The sequence below is a fragment of the Diprion similis genome, chromosome 4 (assembly GCF_021155765.1).
Source record: "Diprion similis isolate iyDipSimi1 chromosome 4, iyDipSimi1.1, whole genome shotgun sequence".
Taxonomy (NCBI): domain Eukaryota; kingdom Metazoa; phylum Arthropoda; class Insecta; order Hymenoptera; family Diprionidae; genus Diprion; species Diprion similis.
In genome coordinates this window covers 18905818-18924040 of record NC_060108.1, presented here as the reverse complement: position 1 = coordinate 18924040, position 18223 = coordinate 18905818, and the positions used below count along the sequence as shown (strand labels likewise).

Here is an 18223-nt window from a genome sequence, read left to right as displayed (position 1 = left end):
CACTATTATTGATTCACAATCAATTTATCCACCTATAATCTGTCAAAAGGCAACATAGATCTTCATATTATGTAGACTCTCTCACACTTTTCCTTGATGCTTTCAATTTTTTCGTATCCATGTTTGCAATAGTCTATCTCTGTTATAGGAGAAAAATTTTTGTATACGCTCAGTTTTAGTAAATAGCATTGGCGCGATGAATGAAAATGACATAAATAGATGATTACCTACATTTCATATTTGAAAAGACAAATGTGTCCACAATTGCTAGTTTGCAATATTTGTTTAATATACAGTAGTTCGCGCTTTTTTAAAGAAAGAATAGGTGAGAGTGAACGAGGAAGATTTATTTCAAAAGGATCAGGCGACCGTTCAAGTTCTGTAAAGGAGTCGAATACAACACCCTATAAATGAAATTCACGTCTAATATGACCTCACAAATAAATTCTTGAAAAAAATGGAACTGAAATTTTTTTAAATACCCTGCAGTGAGCAGTTCAGTACTTAGCATGTTTGATATGCAATATCCAATTTAGTTACATCTCATGGTCGACATGCTGTTGTCAACATATAATTAATTTAAACAATACCAATCGTAACTGATTGCACCACGGTATTAACAGCAGTGACATTTAATAATAAACTGTACCACTATTATAAATTATTTTACTGTATAAATGCATCTAATTGTCGTGTATGGAAGAATGGAAGAACTGTGATCAAAATCTGCGCATCAGAAAAATCAAATATGTGGGTAGGTATTAGATTAGGATTAGAAACATAAAACATAAGTGAAAGAAGTTGCACGTGAGAAATCAGTAATTACTGTTTTTATGCTAAATGTAATATTCAAAATTGATTGTGTGAAAAAATATTTATAATTACAAGTAAGTTCATCTCAACGTTATTTCCAATTTTTCTGAAGCAGTATTCCATTAGCAAATCTTCACACGTTTCTAGAATGTATTCAAACTAATTCATTCTCATTTAAAGAAATCGGAAAGCAATCTATCAATCTATTTCACCATCCCCTTTTTGATTACGACTGTTTTAGCGAGCTATTATTATTTTGTTGGAGTTGTATTGAGCATTTCTTTGATCCAAAAAAGTGAAAACAGAAAGAATTTGATATAAATTCGGCACAATTTTTCAGATAACGGTGGAAAATCTTGTGGTAAAGCACAGTATTACCTTACGGGGTGATACTTTGTCGAATATTAGTAGCGTTTACCCATAAATATCTACGTGTTTAACTTCATTTGAAAAACCAACGTTGAATACAAAGTGTGTTGATTTTAAACCATATGCATTTTGCGTCATTTTACAACGTCCAAAAATATCTCACGATGTATGTATTTATTTTCTATCGGTAGTCTTAAATGTCATATCCCGTTTAATAAACAGCAAAGGTAGATCTCCTAGTAGAAACGTACCAATTTTCAATAAGCTTTAGAGATGGATTATAGCAACAAATTTCAAATTCGTTGAAGCATAACTCCATCTTTCTTCTATACTTCGACTGCTGCTTTGTCAGCTAAAGCAGTTGATTTCAATCCTCTCAGACATCGACCAAAATTTGAAACTCTTCTTACTGTGTTAGACCCATCTAATGGATTGAAATACAGACCAAATACAAACCGTCGTCAGATTAAAGAATAATACCTTGGTTATTGGTTGTGGATGGTCGTAATCAAGGCAGAGGTATTATAGTCGACAATTTGGGGCAAGGAGAATAAGAAGCAAGCTCCTTAATGCTCAGAGTAATATTATACTTTGATCATTATCTGTCGATAAAAAAAGCTAGAGTCGCTGGTTAAGCACATTGAACCATCACACCGAGTTCTAAGCTCGCTTCGTTTATGTTCAATTGCATTACGCAGGACTAGTGAACAAATCTGGATGTATACTAGTCTGTCTGTAACCTAGCTGGGCACAGTTGGCTGTCCGTAACACAACAAGTGAGCGATGTAGAGGGCACGGATAAGAGCCCTCCTTACGGAGTGCTGAGGGATGCTGTTGCTGGCTGCTAAACCAGATGACTGACTTTGCTAGGAGTTGACAACAGGCGGACTTGAAACTGGGCTTGGACTATTTTGTCGCGTAGATGGAGCCTGGTTGTAGGGATGATTACTGTTGCAAAGTACCGTGTAGATGTTATCCACCTTGGTAAGCTTCTCAAAAAAAGGTATCAGGTCCAGCAGTTCCGAGTCTGTCATATCATCGAACCACGACGCCACCGGTACCTGAATAAAATACAAATCCGAATTGGAAAATAATAAAATACAAATCAGCATTGGAAAATAATAATGTAGATGTAAAACAATGATAGTAAAATTAAATTAGCACCCAATTATCACCTCATGAACTTATACGAAAATAAGTGTATCTCGGTACTTATTAATCAAAATAAAGAAATTTTGGTCCCCATGTTTGCAATATGTAAAGTCTTTTACGATTTTTATGTTGTCGTAATCGAAATGACCTTTTCACTAGGGTTGGAAGCAGAATTTTCAAGTCATTGCACAGGTGAAATAGATCTGCTTCCTCTTGCTAGCAGCCAAGTTTAATCCGTGTCCAATTATGCTATTTACTGCTATCTGTCCATGGTAAATTTGAATATGAAGTATCTTACTAGTTACAAAGTCGCTCAAGCAAAAAATGCTTTCTATTTAAGGATAAAGGATAAAATATAAACATTTGATAACAAATTTTCCTAGTTTACAGTGATAACATAAAACACAAAAGTCCGCATGTAAGTAAGCATACTTTCGAAATCTGGAATGGCCAGAAACTGTTGTAGGATTCAATAAAATTTCAAGGATTTCCAGGTTTCCTGAAGTTTCTGGGTCACTAAGCATCGTGTTCTCGTGTATGTGAAATGACAACAGATAAGTCTCGGACTAGAATGCTTTTGCCTCTTCTAAAGATTAGTTGAAATAAGTGTTGTCTATGGTGACAGACAGACAATCTGGATAATACACCAGGATAGGTGTTTCCGAACAGGGTATTACAAATTATCGGTTAACGATGATAATTATACAATAAAGGAGAAGATCAGTCGAGAAATTTTCATGTCACATATTTGAATGCACAGTCAATTAAAATTTTACACACATTAGAATTTAACAGCGGGACATAGTCATACTCAATTTTAGATCATCACACACAATTGAGAATGTAGCAAAAGAGAAACGATTAAACAGTTTCATTTTTTCTTTTATAAACCAGTTAGTTCACAATAGATATTACAGAATTAACATTTCGTTTGAATTTATGGAAAACGAATACATGTATTCTTACCGCATTGTCTGGATGAAAAATGTAGCTAGCAGGACTGTTGTCAACAATTATAATCTGCTGAAGATCTCGACCCAACTTGTTAAGGTCCTTAACATAATTTCCTCTGTGGAAGACACACGACTCTCTGAACAATCTTGCCCTGAATACGCCCCATCTGTCCAATAGATCTGCTACCGGGTCAGCGTACTGCAATGTTCGGTGAAAAATGAACAGTGATAAATTCGTACCTAAATTATAAAGTAATGAATAAAATATTAGACATAAATTTGGCAACTTCTACGCAGAAATAAATAAATTAACAAACAAGTTATAGGTGACAATGAATGGAATTCATATTCCATTGGATAGTATTATTTTTTTTTCACTAATATTCCATTGGATAGTAATAACCTACTATGAATGTATTGATGTCTGTGCATGTATGTAGAGACAATTTCTGTTTAAAGCTACTTAAACAGTAAGATGTTTGCACACATTGTATAAATTGTTTTAAAGCCATCAGGTTATATTTTTTTTATCATTTCGTTAAACAAAAGTATTCTCTAAAATAACATAAAATATAAGGCAGAGTCAAATACTGTTGACTAGTTGAAACGATCTGGTAGACTTTCTCTGATTAACATAAAGACAATACATGTCACAATACTCAAACAACACTAATTGAAATTCACAGTAAAAATCAGGGCATCTAAAATTCATATCTGATGGGGATGTCGATGAAATCATAAATATGTATTAGTTTCTAATCGGAAGAAGATTATCCCTACCCTTATATGTAGTATTATGAATACCAGATTGACTTCTTAAAACATGATTACCGGTATTAATAATTTTGAAATTATACATTCAACTGTAATTGATAATCAAACAGGTCAAATAAAATTCAAAGTTTAATCTAGTGATTCACAGCTTACGGTACCGAAGAATTTTATCATTGAACATTTGAATCACTAGAATAAATAAAGTGTATAATTGTTACGTCAAGTTAAACAAACAAATATTTGCTACTAGTAAGTAGATTGTGGTTGTCAAGTGCTGATAAACTTGAACTTATCTTTGCGGATCGTATACACAGTCTTAAAACGTCAATATAAAGGGTCTGGGTATGGAAAAATGACAATCAATCATTCTAATATCTTCAGATAAAAAATAGCAACTTCTTGACAGTAGAAAATGGTTTAATTTCAAAATTTTAAGTGTACTAAACTCAAGGTTTCAGTATCAATGGAGTAGATTCTAATGAAACTGTTTAAATTAATTCAATGCATTTAGAGAAATAATTTTAATTGCTACTTATAGTTTTACCACCTGAGATTCATAAAATATTTTAATCTTATACCAATAGAAAATTTTTTTAAAACCCAGCAAGGATACCAAAAATTCCGGACAAAATCCGAAAATTACCTGGAATTCAAGGAGTTTCCATGATGAAGAGAAAATTGTAATTCAAAGAGTTTAAGAGTTTTCTAGGCTAGTAAACACTCTGTAGACTTGAACACTATAATGTGTGTCTAAATAAAATAAAATTGAAAATAGCTTTGCCTTCAATCTCTCAACCCTGTATCTATGGAAGTGCATTGAATCAACTCCAATAAGTCCTTAATTTGTATTGTGAAATTAGAATAAATAAAAGATATTTGTGAGATAAAACTCACCTTGGCAAGGCTGGCAGTGAATAAAACACACTCGTAGAGCTCGCCCATTCTTTGTAAAAATTCATCGACATAAGGCCTCTTTAGTACATAGACCTGATGCACTGTACCATCTATTTCGACGGGTACGACAAAATCAGCATTATTAATCGGCTTGAATGAACTATGAACTAACGTTTCGTCCAAATCAATCACCATGCACTTTTTATGCATGTCCTGGTGGCGAACTGGGGGTAATAAAAACCGAGGGGAGCCGCTACCAAGGGATGGCGAAACTCTTCCATCACCCTGCAAAGAACTGGCTTTCGAACTTTTCGAACTACTGCCACGTCCTCGTCCCAAGCAACAGAGCAAGGACCGTAGAAGGCCTCGCCCTCTTGGCTTCTTTCCATTTCTTGGCCCACTGGCAACTTCATTTTCCTTTGGTAATTGAACTGCAAGGATAAACGAATATTGAGAATAAATTAGAGGATTCAAAACATTCAACTAAACATGAAAGCGAATAAAAAAACACAATGCAGATTCCACAGGATTGCCTGCAAAATGAATTTTAAATATGATTGTCAAGTTCAATTTCAATTCCATAACAAACGTAGTAAATGTAATGACCCATTACTGGTTTCTTCTCAATTCTTATCATTTCTAATCTTTACTGCTAATAGCCATGGCCAATCAATGGATGTCATGTTTAGCTAGGCAGCTTTCCAATTGCCTATTTCTCTAAATTTCTAATATTTGCGTAATGCAAGTAAATTAAATAAGCATGAATAAATATTTGCAGATCATTAGAAGAAGAATCAAAAAAAGATTACTCAAACAGCTAGCTAAAAATTTTTTATCTGAAATGAGAAAATGAGAACCACACGATTGACTATACTAATCAGTTAAAATTCTGAATCTGTACTCAAATGAGTTCCATTCCAGTATTTGAAACAATTTTGACCGAGCATTAACATGTTGATATCTATGCAGCGATTATGTATATTAATTAGCCAATAATGAATAAATCTTGAAAATATGAATATCCTCATTTATACGGTATAATTGATAGAATTACCTAAGCTAGTATTAAGGTTGTATCAACATACTGTAATCTGCCAGACAATTAGAGCTTACATGCATTTATTAAGGTGGAACCCATTATATAACAGTTGATAAATACTAATTTGTCACTTTGGATGACAGAAAAGAAAAAGAGCACGCTCAATGTCATTATATGTTCGGACAAATAATAATAACAATAATAATAATTTAATGCCTTTTCATACAAACGCGATAAGGTGAATATAAATTACATAGAATTCTTGTTTTGTTGGGTATATCTACAAACATGAATCTTAAGTCATACTGTTGAATAAATTAGCGTATAGCCCAATTTGATCTCAGAATTGTTGTTTTTCAAGTGAAAGTAAGAAAAATTTTTGTCAGTTACAAAGTGATAAAATTGTGTTGGTAGGTAACCTATGTCAAGATTGGACAAAACATGATCTGCCTCAGGCAGTTCTTGTTTACACTCAACCAGCAAGTATTTAGGCCAAAGGAATTACGATTTTCGTAGTACATAAATATTTTCCTAGATGAAATTCAAAATATTGATAAATCGATGGAAAAAGTTATATAATTTCGGGGATTTATTCATTACTTTCATGAGAATCAGCAAAAAAGAATAAATTGTGAAAAAGGTTGATATATCGATAACTCTGAATAGTGGTTGTTCTTTAGCAAATAAAAACAGTATTTCCATGTACAGGCTGGCTGGTGCATAAATTGCGTGCAATGTTTTCAACAATAATGAAAACTTTAAATCATTGACGAAGCTTCGTAGCAATGATCAAATTCAAATTGAATAAAGTATTTGATAATCAAAACAGGAATCTAGCACAGGGAAATATTTGTAACTAAAGGGCATTTTTATGAACAACGTGTAATAAAATTTACACAGGAAGTATTCACGTGAAAAGTTACTAATGGTGAATTGTAAATGACTGTATTTGTGAAACATTGGAAGAAGCGCATCTTGACTTTGCGACAAACGAATGTTTAATTAGATCAATCGAAAGTTTGTCCGAATGTTCAAGGATTTGAAAAAGTAGATGTGTATACATATAATATCTGCCTCACTAGTACAGTTGGATCCAATGCGAAACGTCATTTGAATTTTTTAACTTGTTCAAGTTCAAACGCATAGTGATTCGTATATTAGATTAGGATAAGACCTCTTAATATTAAGCATCTGGAGTTGTAAATTCCAAGTGGCGATTGAAAATTGCGATTAAAAACAATACCTTCTACACACCTAGGCGAGTTTCGTTTCTTACCTTTCTCGTTGTTAAACTGGCCTAGTTCGTCATCCCGCGAAACTTGGGTTATAATGGACGATGCGTCCATTTAAACATTTGTTGTTGATCTTCGACTCAATCGTGAACTCCGTGATTTTGTAACTATCAATCGAAAAAAATAACTAAAAACACGCACGATTTTCAGCAGCGACGTGCGTAATTTCAAAATGGCGGACGCACAGGTTACGATGTTTTCAATCGCTACAGTACCTACCGCTACACTATGCCCACTATGCTAGAGAGTTACATACATAGAAGCAAAATTTTTCTCAATCTATCGGTGAAGAATTACTACGTGTACCAAAAAACTGCACCGATTAACCCAGAGATTAACGCCGCTGGTTGCCTTATGTACTTTCACTCAAATTTATCTTCGTTGAAACGCTGCACTTCCACCAATCTTTGTGTACTTTTTTTCTTGTCTTCTTTTTCAACCTCTAACGACCATCACCGCACCTTTTCAACACACTGCTTACTTAGTAGACGGTCAGTTTTAATTCTGCTTTCGTAGAATTGTTAAAACATTCCGAGCTCCCTTCATTAGGTTTATTTATAGTACACAAACCCACACTAAACTGTAGAATGAGTCCCTGCACCACTGCCACCACGGTATAACTGGGTATTACTGCCAATTACTACGAGACGATGTGTTGTACGTGACTACTACGACCACAGTTTATCATCATCGTCTCGAGTTCTCGGCTTTGGTTCATGAATGGACCAAATATACCGAAACAAGGATACACTTGGGGCGGGACCGCGATGGAATTTCAGACCACAGTTTACTGAGTTACTAACGTATAACCTCAAGATGGTTGATCTTTACGCGTCTACACAGCGCACTCACGGAACATTATTTATGTGTGCATTTGCCTTTGCAAACATGTGTTGTGTCTATGATGCTGACGCGTCCATTGTAGACCACTCTGTAGTGGGGTTTTTCTAGGGAGATTTGACTACTATGCATTCAGGCTGCAGCTTGGACCATATACCACTATGGAAGTAGCTTCGCGTGCTTCGCGTGTAAAGAAAGGGTACCGGACTAGCGGAGGAGTGAGAGCAAGACGTATAACATGTTGGTTGTAATCAGTCTTTCTTGCCCCCTCTTGATTGGCCGATACGTTTCCTCTCACCCAATCAAACGCAGAGTGAAAGAGACGGAGAAACCCGAGCATATTGCTCTCTCTCTCTCTATCACTTCGGCCCTACTTTTCGCGAGGTCGATAGGATGGATACCTAGCTCCAGTAATACATTATACATACTCTTTGATTATACCCACGGACGTCTATGCTCCACGGTCCGCAGTCATGTCAGGCTAGATTTTCACGGACATCAAAATGCCGCGGCAGAAAGCAGTGCGACGCTACGACAGCCACAAACTACCCGTGAAAATGTGTCGACAGCGGCAGCAATGAGGGGGGGAGTGAAGTGTGGTTGCTGTGGTCACAGCACGAACGTATGTACCGGTCCAGAAACTCTCGTGGTGGGGGTAAACCTCTTATCGAAGCTCAAAAGTTCCAGTAAATCAGCCGCGGAAGTAGGAGCGCTGCAATCTAGTAGTAGTTGTACTACCAGCTTAGAGCATATACAGTATGCTCTAAGCTACCAGTCGTCGAACGTAAACGAACTCTTGGAACCTCAGAGCGCACCCCAGGTAGCGCTGGAGATTGCTACAGTCATTATGAACACTGATGAATTATCTTCCTGCGAATCAGAACGGATAACAATGCTATAGAGCTGTCTCTTTGCTCAATTGCAGAGTAAATTGACCTGCTTGTTAAAAAATTGTTCACAATTTGAATTATTTTTTACGTTTCTGCTGTAAATGTAAAACTAATCTCAGGGGCAAGCCTGTTCCGATTTATTATAGAGTTTACAAACGTTCTTGAACCCCGATCGATAACATGTATTTTGAACTTCACAGTTATATTCAATTTTTAGTTATTTTATTCTATACATCAGATTGGGTGTAACTGTTCTGTAGATACGTAAGTTAGCTACAGTTACCAGCTATTGTTACAATAGCCTGCAATTATTATATCAAAAATAATTTGGAACTAAGAACATATTGCATCGAAATTATCAACTAAGCGTAACGATCACAATATTGTTAGTATGATATCGAGGTTTCACAACAACGACCAATAATCCCTCGTAATTTTCATTGTCACCCTGAATATAAGGTGAACAGACTACAAAGTATTCATCAAATGGTTTATTTTTTAATCATTATAGTAGAAATTTATACAATGTTTAATACTAATATAACGTAAATTACAATATTACAATCTATACAGCTCGCCAACGAACAAGAGTTGTTACGCCGTACATTTGATTGGTCACTCTATTTTCAATTTACTTTGTTGCGCAAATCTTTCGATACTAGAACAGAGTAACCATTTATATCACACACTAGTTTCGAATGTTCATGTATATAACCCTCCCCTCCCAACTCAGACTTGTAGTCCAAGATCATGTTATACCAATTATTAGCACAATTATTTTAAATCGACCATGCCCTGATGTATGGAATTGTACGCGAGTATGAATCTCTGTATGAAAGCAATCATTTCATGTTTACATTATAAATGTATATGCCCGATAAATTTTTTTTTTCGATTCATTACTCAGTCATCCGGTAGTACTGGGTTTATGTTTATTTTTGGAGATTATACAGCCTCAATTGGCCAGATTCTAAAAACTTTCTAGGCATGTCAGTAGCCTCAGCTGTACACTATATTGAACTTACAATAAGCGCCTTGTGAATAAAAAAATTAAAATGCCCCACACGGATAGTTGCACTTTCAACTTTAAAATTCTGTTTTTTATTTAGATTATTGAAAGGAATGGGTTTTTCTTTATACTATTGGCAGTTTTTACATTCGGTTTAGTCACACCCTTTGCGCTTTTTGGGTAACCTGAAATTAGCATTACCATAATGAAAATATTGGGTTCAACTCGTAATAAATACACTTCAATGATTAGCAGCAAATTCGATGATTTTATAGGTAAATCAATTTTCTGATACGACATCGCTTTCTGTAACATGAGGTGCGACTGAACCGAATAGACAAACTGTACTTCTATTTGAAAAAAAAAATTGCTCACATTCGATAGGGTGATGTATATTGTATGTAGTTGAAATTAATGCTTTTTGGTAGCCAACTTCATGATAATATGAGAGCTGTTCGAGAAAGTCAAGTTTTGCATGGGTTATTATAATGACTTGATGCAAAGTAGTGGTATCAAATCCCTTTGGGAAGCTCAGATTTTAAGATATGAGAGATTCTTCCATGCATTATGAATGACCATTGGTTCATGCTTGAAATGTAATGATTAAAAATTATACTTTTTACCCACGAAATACTCATTTTTTTTCCCCAACTTTTACAGTTTTTTCTAAGAATATAAAATCATCTTATAAAACGCAACGTTATAAACGATTGAATAAGACTATTTACGAATTAAAACTTCTATCGCTGATGAACAAAATATCCTTTAAGTCCATTAAAATAAAACGCTGACGTCATCTCAAAGCGACAAATCCTTTCAGCTATTGTAGTTATTAGTTGCCCACTTTCACACAAGTTTTCGTATTTATTAAATAGATTATTTGTTTTTCATTACCATTGTTCTCCTTGTCACCTTCCCACAGAACAAACCGATGATAAAAGCAACTCCAATAACTGTTGATGCAACAATCAAAAAATATCTTTTTGCTGGCGATTTTTTTATTACAGTTGAGTAAAGTTCTTCTATGTTCTTCGGTGCTGTGAGCTGTGAACATAATTTTTTTTCTAAAATATTGATAAATCTTACATGATAGTATTATCACAATAACTGTAACAGAAAATTGCAAAGACACTTATAGGAAAGAGAAAAAAAATTTGTTCTACCAAATTAATCAATAGCCTTACCTCAGCAGCATTTCTAAACATTTCTATTCTGGTAGACAGCATTTTAAAGCAGTCTGGCTGAAGCGATATTTTTTCATCATTGAGGACATTTTGCAAACACATAATATCTGGAATTTTTAATAAAAATATTGTCATAATGTCAGGTGGAATGTACTGGACGATGATCCATTTGTGTTCAAAATAAATGTACGGTAGTTATTTAAAGCATCTGGAGTCTGGCGGTGTCAAAACAATGAGAAAGCGTAAATCATGTTAACAGATGTTTCTAAATTTAGATGATTTCAGTACCTCATATTTTAATGCAGCATTTCGAAATACCCAACTAAAACTAATTTCATTGGACAACAAATTTGTCTTTTGAGGCTAAAGTAACTTTTACTGATATGGGTAAGTAGTAGTAAGTTTAGTGTGGGGCATGCTGCAATAATAATGACAGGGGGAAAACCATTCATTTTATTACACATGTAAACACACTGTTATAGCCACCAAGGCGAGGTATCACTATATTCAAATTTTTATCAAAACTTACGTCTGCCAGCTCCTTGAGGTATGTCGCTGCAGAATTTACTGACATCTATGGAGCATGCTTTTTGTAAAAGCGGGTCTACATTTATATCAGCTTTTGCCTGTTCAATGAGGTAGGCAACTTCCATTCGGCACTCCTCACGCATTTGTGTGTCTCCAGAGTTAAATTTGTTTTTTAAACACTCTTCGACCGAACCTGGTGTATTTTCTTCATCTCCACATATCGATTGAATCTAAAATTACAAGTATTTATATAATTATTGTGGGATTCGAGGGATGTATTACATAAATTGTGACTACTGGAAAAAAAAACCACTTAACGTGTAATTTAACTAGTTCAATTTATAACAATTATGTACCTCCTGAGCACACATCGCTGCAAGTAGCGGATTGAGGCGATAGTTGAGTGCAGCTTCTCTCAAAATGTTTGCCATTTCTCCTTCACACTTATCTGTGAGCTTAGCGTCTCGGAATTTGTTTTTCAAACATCGTATTACTTTTCCTTCCAATTCTTTGTCTACGGAATTGGCTTTCAAGACCTTACACATAGTAATTCAATATTATAATCAAACTTCTGCCAATTTTAGCACAAATTGAATAATGAATGAACGCTCTGGTCCACGATATTTCTTGAAACGAATCAATTTATAATTGAATAATAAAAAAGTGGATATCTAATGCCTGCACTAATTTGACTAGTTTACTTACATTTTTACAGTGTTTATCAATATCCGAAGAACATGCTGATTGCAACTTCGGATTAAACCTATAATCTGTATTCTGTTCAATCATTCGTTGAATGACGATACCCTTGCAATCGTCATCGAAAGTTCGCTCATCTTTGAACTTTTTCAAGCAAGTTAAAGCCTGTGACTGACTTTCCTCGTGACAATACTGCCGCAACATGGCATGGCATGTATTCAAAAGAGCAAAATCGCTGGAACTATCTCGCAGTTCTTGCTTCCTGACATTAAACAATTTTTTGTGACAATCGTCGGACAAAGACTGTTTATTTGATGCCAGGCATTCCAGAATCTTGAACAATGTAATATCAGGTTTATTTGGATGTATGCAAACTAGTAGAGATAGGAAGAGAGGCTTAACTAAGTGTTCTAAGAATACCAATTCCTAGCGTCTTCTAATGGTTATAATAAAATTAAGTGCTGCACTTTGCTTCATGTTAATAAACTAGTTGATTTGAAAGAAAGAGTAAAAGAAAAAAAAATAACAACCACTCATCAGTGTGCTAAGTTATACACAGCATTAATTAATATTGACAGAAACCCTTTCGTTCTCAAGTTGCAGCACATAAAAAATAAATCCTCAACAAAATCTGCAAGAATGTGGCGTAACTTAATTTTGATATAAATATTCAATCAAACAATATTCTACAAAGATAAATAGGGTAAAGTTCTCTGGTAAGCCTTGAATCATTATTTTTATGGTATGCAGTTATTACTTGCGAATTTCCTGGTGTCTTATTTGAGCACAATTTTTGTATGTCTGCAGAACAAGCTTTTTGCAAAATGGGATCAAAGTTGATGTTTTCTCTTTGTTGATATAACTGGGCTCTTAGTTGTTGTCGACATTCCTTAGGAATTCGGTGTGATTTTTCTTGTATTATATCTTCTTGGACCATGGTGCTTAGGCATTGAATAACTTGAGCCTTAATTTTAGATCTAAAGACAATCAGAGAATATACTGATATGAACTATAAGGCTGTATGATGAATCAAAAGTAACTTCATTTACTCATTTATTTAATCAACAATTCTGTTGAATTCAGTGTCAGATTGGATAAGATGAAAACTTGTTAGTTATCTTTCCTAAAGCAAGTACGAATGGCAATCATTGAATATACTTACGTTGGGCACCACCGTATAACATGTGGACGACAAGCTTCTTTGAACTTATAAGTAAACCGATAGTTCTTCAAAGATATCAACTGAAAGTGTTCCACTGCAGCTCGACATTTAAAATCTTTTCTCAAGTCTGGATCATTTTTGTGCTCAATCAGACACTCCATTAAATCACCTTCGTCTCGACCAGCTCTTAGTTCCGCCTGATGTTGACCCAAAACAAAGTATACTTCATCATTTGCATCAAAGTATAAATAACGTTACACTTGGTCGAATAATTGGAACAGTCGAGCAAATACGACAAGTGAGTGCCATTCACCAATGCTGAATCTAGTGCAGCTTTAGCTGTTAGTTTAAGTCGTTATTTTTGAAACAGTGTTTTCATGACTTAAACACATCTTAAATCTTTTCTACAGAACACTTGTTGTTACCTTTCTCGACACAGTGTCAATTTCATGCATTACATGTGAAAAAATTGGCAAAATGAGAAGTGGTTACAAAATATGGAGAACACAGAAGAAAAAAATTAACACAACTTGATACCTCACAGTGCTTTTCCATAATGTGTTCACATGCCGATGATATGATTGGGTTAAGTTCAACGTGTTCAGCTTGTTCCTCAGTCAGATTACCCACAGCTGATTTGCACTTCTGTTCTAAACTGTGAAGTATAAAAGAGAGGAATAAAAGCAACAATTGAAATAAGGAATCACCAATTCTAAAGATATTTAAAAAATTTTAGTTAAATACCTATCCAAATTATCTTGGAGACACTCGAATTCTTCTCCTTTTGCTGTTTTGTCGTAGCAATACAGTGACAGGTCGTTCAGACAAGCTTCTTCTACCTCAGGCTGTAAGTCTACAGTCAAGGCTCTTTGCCGCATTACTCTTTTGATTTCATCCAAACAAGCACGCTTTAGCTATAAGTTATCGTAAATTATGTATACTTAATTGAGTGCATAATAAAATTCATCATGCTATACAATTTTCCATGTTCAATAAGTAGTTCGTTGCCAGCAGTGATTGCTCGATGTATTGTGTGGAAGATAAACAATGTGCTACTAACAGTCATATTGGTTTGAGGATGATCAGCGTATCTGTACAAGCATGGCAGCACATAAGCGCCTCTTTCACGATCTGTTTGAGTGCCATCAGCAGTCCAAGAGTTTTTCGCATTACAGAAGTGATTGGCATCTGCTCTGCAAGCCCTATATAACTGTGGATCAAGCTTAAAATCTCTGGCCACAAAGTACTGTATTTGTACTAATGCTGTTTCACATGCTTCAGTCATCCTGTCGGTGCCAAGTTTATCCATTAGACAAGATATTACTCGGGCATCACCGGCTCGAACCTAAGTTTGGCGCAATAAAACGTTTAAGAAAATATTTAAAAAATTCAATAGATTACCAGGACTACTGGGATATTCATGACTATCTACTAAATCTGAGTAACTTACATCTCTACATGCGATGTCAACAACCGGTTGGCAAGCGTCATGCAATACCGGGTCTAGACGCCAATCTTCACCAGCACCAACTTCTTTGATTAGTCCTTCCAGCTGTAATGTAAACGTATGTACAGTACACAGTTATGAAAGATAGATAATAAATTGCTGACGATATATGTAAATTGAAATAACACAACATGGGAGTTTTGCTTGCTATTCTATCCTAATTTAATTATTTCATTAACTTTATTTATAACACTAACCGCTCTTTGGCAGTTGGCTGATACTCGCAATTTTTTTTTCCTGGACCTTGTATGCTCCATCAAGCAATGTATAGTTTTACCGCCAACCTCGAGTCCGTTGCAGAATTTCTGTATATCATTACCACAGTCGCTGACTATTTCTGGAGATAATCTATAATCTTCCATAAGAATCTTTCTGTGATCGAACATCTCTGACTGACAATCAGCTGATATTTTACTCGAATTTCTCACAGCTGCCTCCAAGCACAATAAGATTTGCGATAATCTTATGTCTTTATCTTCTGACACTGATCGGCGACAGTGGTAAGTCTTAATATCTTCTTTACATGCTCTGACTAAACCCTTGCTCACTTTGTAATCCAATGCTATTAATTTTTCACGTCTAGTCAACTGATCCCGGCATTGTCTTGTCATAACTTTATCAGCTTTGAACTGCATGAGGCATTTGTACACGAGGCCGCTCCCTGGTTTAATATCAGGACAGAAATGGATGTGATCTTGTGTGCAAGCCATGTAGAGTTGACGATCAAACTTAACATTGTCACCCTGGACCTCCGAAACGTGCAAAATTCGTTTCTTGCACAGCGGCCCTAGTTTATCTAGATACTGCTGTAGACAGGCTAGTGTTTGCCCTTGATAAGGCTGTATTCTACCACAGTTAAACTCATGTATTTCAGCTGAACAATCCTTATCAACATGGGTTACAATTTTGTAGTCACTGAAAGCGACCCACTCAAGACGTTGAACTTTTTCCTGGCACTGTGGTTTGTCAATTTCATCTCGCTTATCAACAATACAAGCCAAATATGATCCAACTTCTGATGTAACTTGACAACCAAATCGATCCAAGTCCTGCCCACAGACTTCAGTCATTGAATCTTTTACATGTTTGTCATCTAATAAAATCTGTATGTGCTTCCAGATTGTATGATGGCATTTTTCGTTCAGGCTTTTTATTTCGTTTGCCTAGAATAATACAATGATTTATTGACCTAAATAAGCAAGCAATGAATAAACTGTTTACATTAATGAATAAAAAATACAGGAACAAGATTGTCACATCAGTGTATTCATCATTTAACAGAGACATATCTACAGATACCATGGAAAACACAGTAAATAACTTGATGAAAAATGTTTTCCCAACTCAGAACAGTACAACTAACGAAAATTTTAAAAATTTGAAAATGGAAGTAAAAATCCTTGAACAAATCAGATAATTTGTAACCAATCCGTACTGCAGCATCGTTATTCTCTGAAAAATTGATCAATTGAAAATACTAATGATTCAAGAGGCATTTCGTATTACTGTGAATGTTATACTACTTTTCTGATGTAATTTTGTAATGGAATTCACAAATTACAGCTTGTCACAATATTCATCAAACCGCTAGGGATGGAGAGATAAATATCGCATTTTATGGGATTATTATTATTTAGACTAAAGATTCAACGAAAGGTAATACTGACGTCTGAAATTACTATTTCATTTACACATCAGTATATTTTGTCTACAACCGATTGGCTTCATTTATAGCTGAATAAACCATTTGTATGTAGGCTACTGATTATAATAATGAATTTGACCAATTTATGATGGCAGATGTGGAAACTCGGTCGTGACCCCTCCAATATCGTCATCGCAACTTGTCCACATCTACATAATCATAATTATTTCTCTTACCAAATTGAAGTACGATAACTTGATAGTTACTACAGTCTTAGCGGGACTCTGCATCCGATAATATAATAGAAAAATACAGCTACACAGTTGGATAAATAAAAACTAAAGAGTAATGAACCATTGCCTAAGATTCAATTTTTTTAGGGCATGTAATCTTTATTAGACATTTCAATTCTCAGTAAAAATTCGATTGATTGGAAAAAAAAATGAGTAATGCTTAAATGTAAAGTCCAGGAATTAATGTACTCTTTAATGATAGAAAAACAGTGTCAGTAATCGGTTTGTTTGAATGTAATCATACGATTGAAGCAATTCGGGAGCTAAGAAAATAGTCTTTTACCTTGAAAGTTTGAACACACTCGAGTACAAACAAATCATCATCATTTGTGACCATTCTACCGCAAAGGCGGTGTAAATCCTGCTTGCAATCTGGTTCGTCAATTAGTTTTATCTCCACTGCGACGAGGGGATGTTCAATAGATCTCTTTAGTCTGTTATTATTCAAGGTGGATTCCTGGGGATGTATTCTTTCGGTAAAATACCACCTGAGCTGTGGCTCAGTCTTGACTTGGACGTGTGACACATCGTTCACGTACGCACCAATTGTCGCAGTAACGCTTAAGGTTATAAACGGAATGAAAAATATACGGATGACTTTGTTCGTCATTGTGTTGTTGTTGAAGGCTCTTATTAATCACGCTGAACGGTTTTCCTTTGGTAAATTCATCGAAAATTGTCACTGATATTTTCACCTTAACACCTAATAATCACAACACATGACACCGCGATCCGCCTCTACGGCTCTCTCATAGACAAGCTCACTCTAGCCCACTTGGCCCTGTGAACATCAGTGCTATGAAGACTGGTAAAGGCTCTTCGTTTTCAGCCGTTCCGTTGTGTCGTCATTCGTCAACCACAACGCGACGCTGGCAGTAGTTTCCCGGCACGTTCTGCAAGCCGGAGTTTAGATATAAGAAGAACGATCGTAATGTATAAGAAACGGCCGAAAATTTGGAGAAAGATCTTTTTACACTAGAGGCACTAGAGTTGTTAATGTCAGGTTTTTTAAATTCAAGAAGGGGAATGCCCGTGATACAACAATAACAAACAGACGCCATGAACCTGACATCGTGACATTAACTCACCAGAGCTACACCGGTAGAATCAATGCTGGTGAATATTCTGAAAAAATGATATTTCTCCTTTTTTTTTGCTATAAATAAAGCAAAAAGCCTAT

The 18223-nt window shown here is 35.3% G+C and overlaps 2 protein-coding genes across 2 annotated transcripts; both read right to left on the bottom strand.

The window, feature by feature from the left end:
* Positions 1–449: 449 nt before the first annotated feature.
* On the bottom strand, positions 450–8264 carry LOC124405286 (carboxy-terminal domain RNA polymerase II polypeptide A small phosphatase 1). Its single transcript, XM_046880079.1, has 4 exons — positions 7271–8264; positions 4956–5386; positions 3301–3486; positions 450–2243 (listed from the first exon to the last, which is right to left on the bottom strand). The coding sequence occupies exons 1-4, from the start codon at positions 7338–7340 to the stop codon at positions 2049–2051; spliced, it is 882 nt and encodes a 293-aa protein (XP_046736035.1). The 5' UTR covers positions 7341–8264; the 3' UTR covers positions 450–2048.
* Positions 8265–9493: 1229 nt separating this feature from the next.
* LOC124405282 (Golgi apparatus protein 1) lies at positions 9494–17785 on the bottom strand. The gene is made up of 13 exons (XM_046880066.1): positions 17327–17785; positions 15303–16268; positions 15049–15150; positions 14659–14943; positions 14343–14512; positions 14136–14253; positions 13599–13795; positions 13194–13413; positions 12443–12769; positions 12094–12273; positions 11739–11967; positions 11210–11316; positions 9494–11069 (listed from the first exon to the last, which is right to left on the bottom strand). Exons 1-13 carry the CDS (start codon positions 17651–17653, stop codon positions 10902–10904), a joined length of 3396 nt encoding a protein of 1131 aa, XP_046736022.1. The 5' UTR covers positions 17654–17785; the 3' UTR covers positions 9494–10901.
* Positions 17786–18223: the final 438 nt, after the last annotated feature.

Bases quoted from the DNA above. Each gene is read 5' to 3' on its own strand.
- LOC124405286 (XM_046880079.1), bottom strand. From the start codon at position 7,340: ATGGACGCATCGTCCATTATAACCCAAGTTTCGCGGGATGACGAACTA. The intron at 5,387-7,270 runs GTAAGAAACGAA...TTATCCTTGCAG, and splicing joins CCAGTTTAACAACGAGAAAG to TTCAATTACCAAAGGAAAAT. The intron at 2,244-3,300 runs GTAAGAATACAT...TATTTTATTCAG, and splicing joins TTTTTCATCCAGACAATGCG to GTACCGGTGGCGTCGTGGTT.
- LOC124405282 (XM_046880066.1), bottom strand. From the start codon at position 17,653: ATGACGAACAAAGTCATCCGTATATTTTTCATTCCGTTTATAACCTTA. The intron at 14,254-14,342 runs GTATTTAACTAA...TATACTTCACAG, and splicing joins CTCCAAGATAATTTGGATAG to TTTAGAACAGAAGTGCAAAT. The intron at 11,317-11,738 runs GTAAGTTTTGAT...TAAAAATTCCAG, and splicing joins ACCTCAAGGAGCTGGCAGAC to ATATTATGTGTTTGCAAAAT.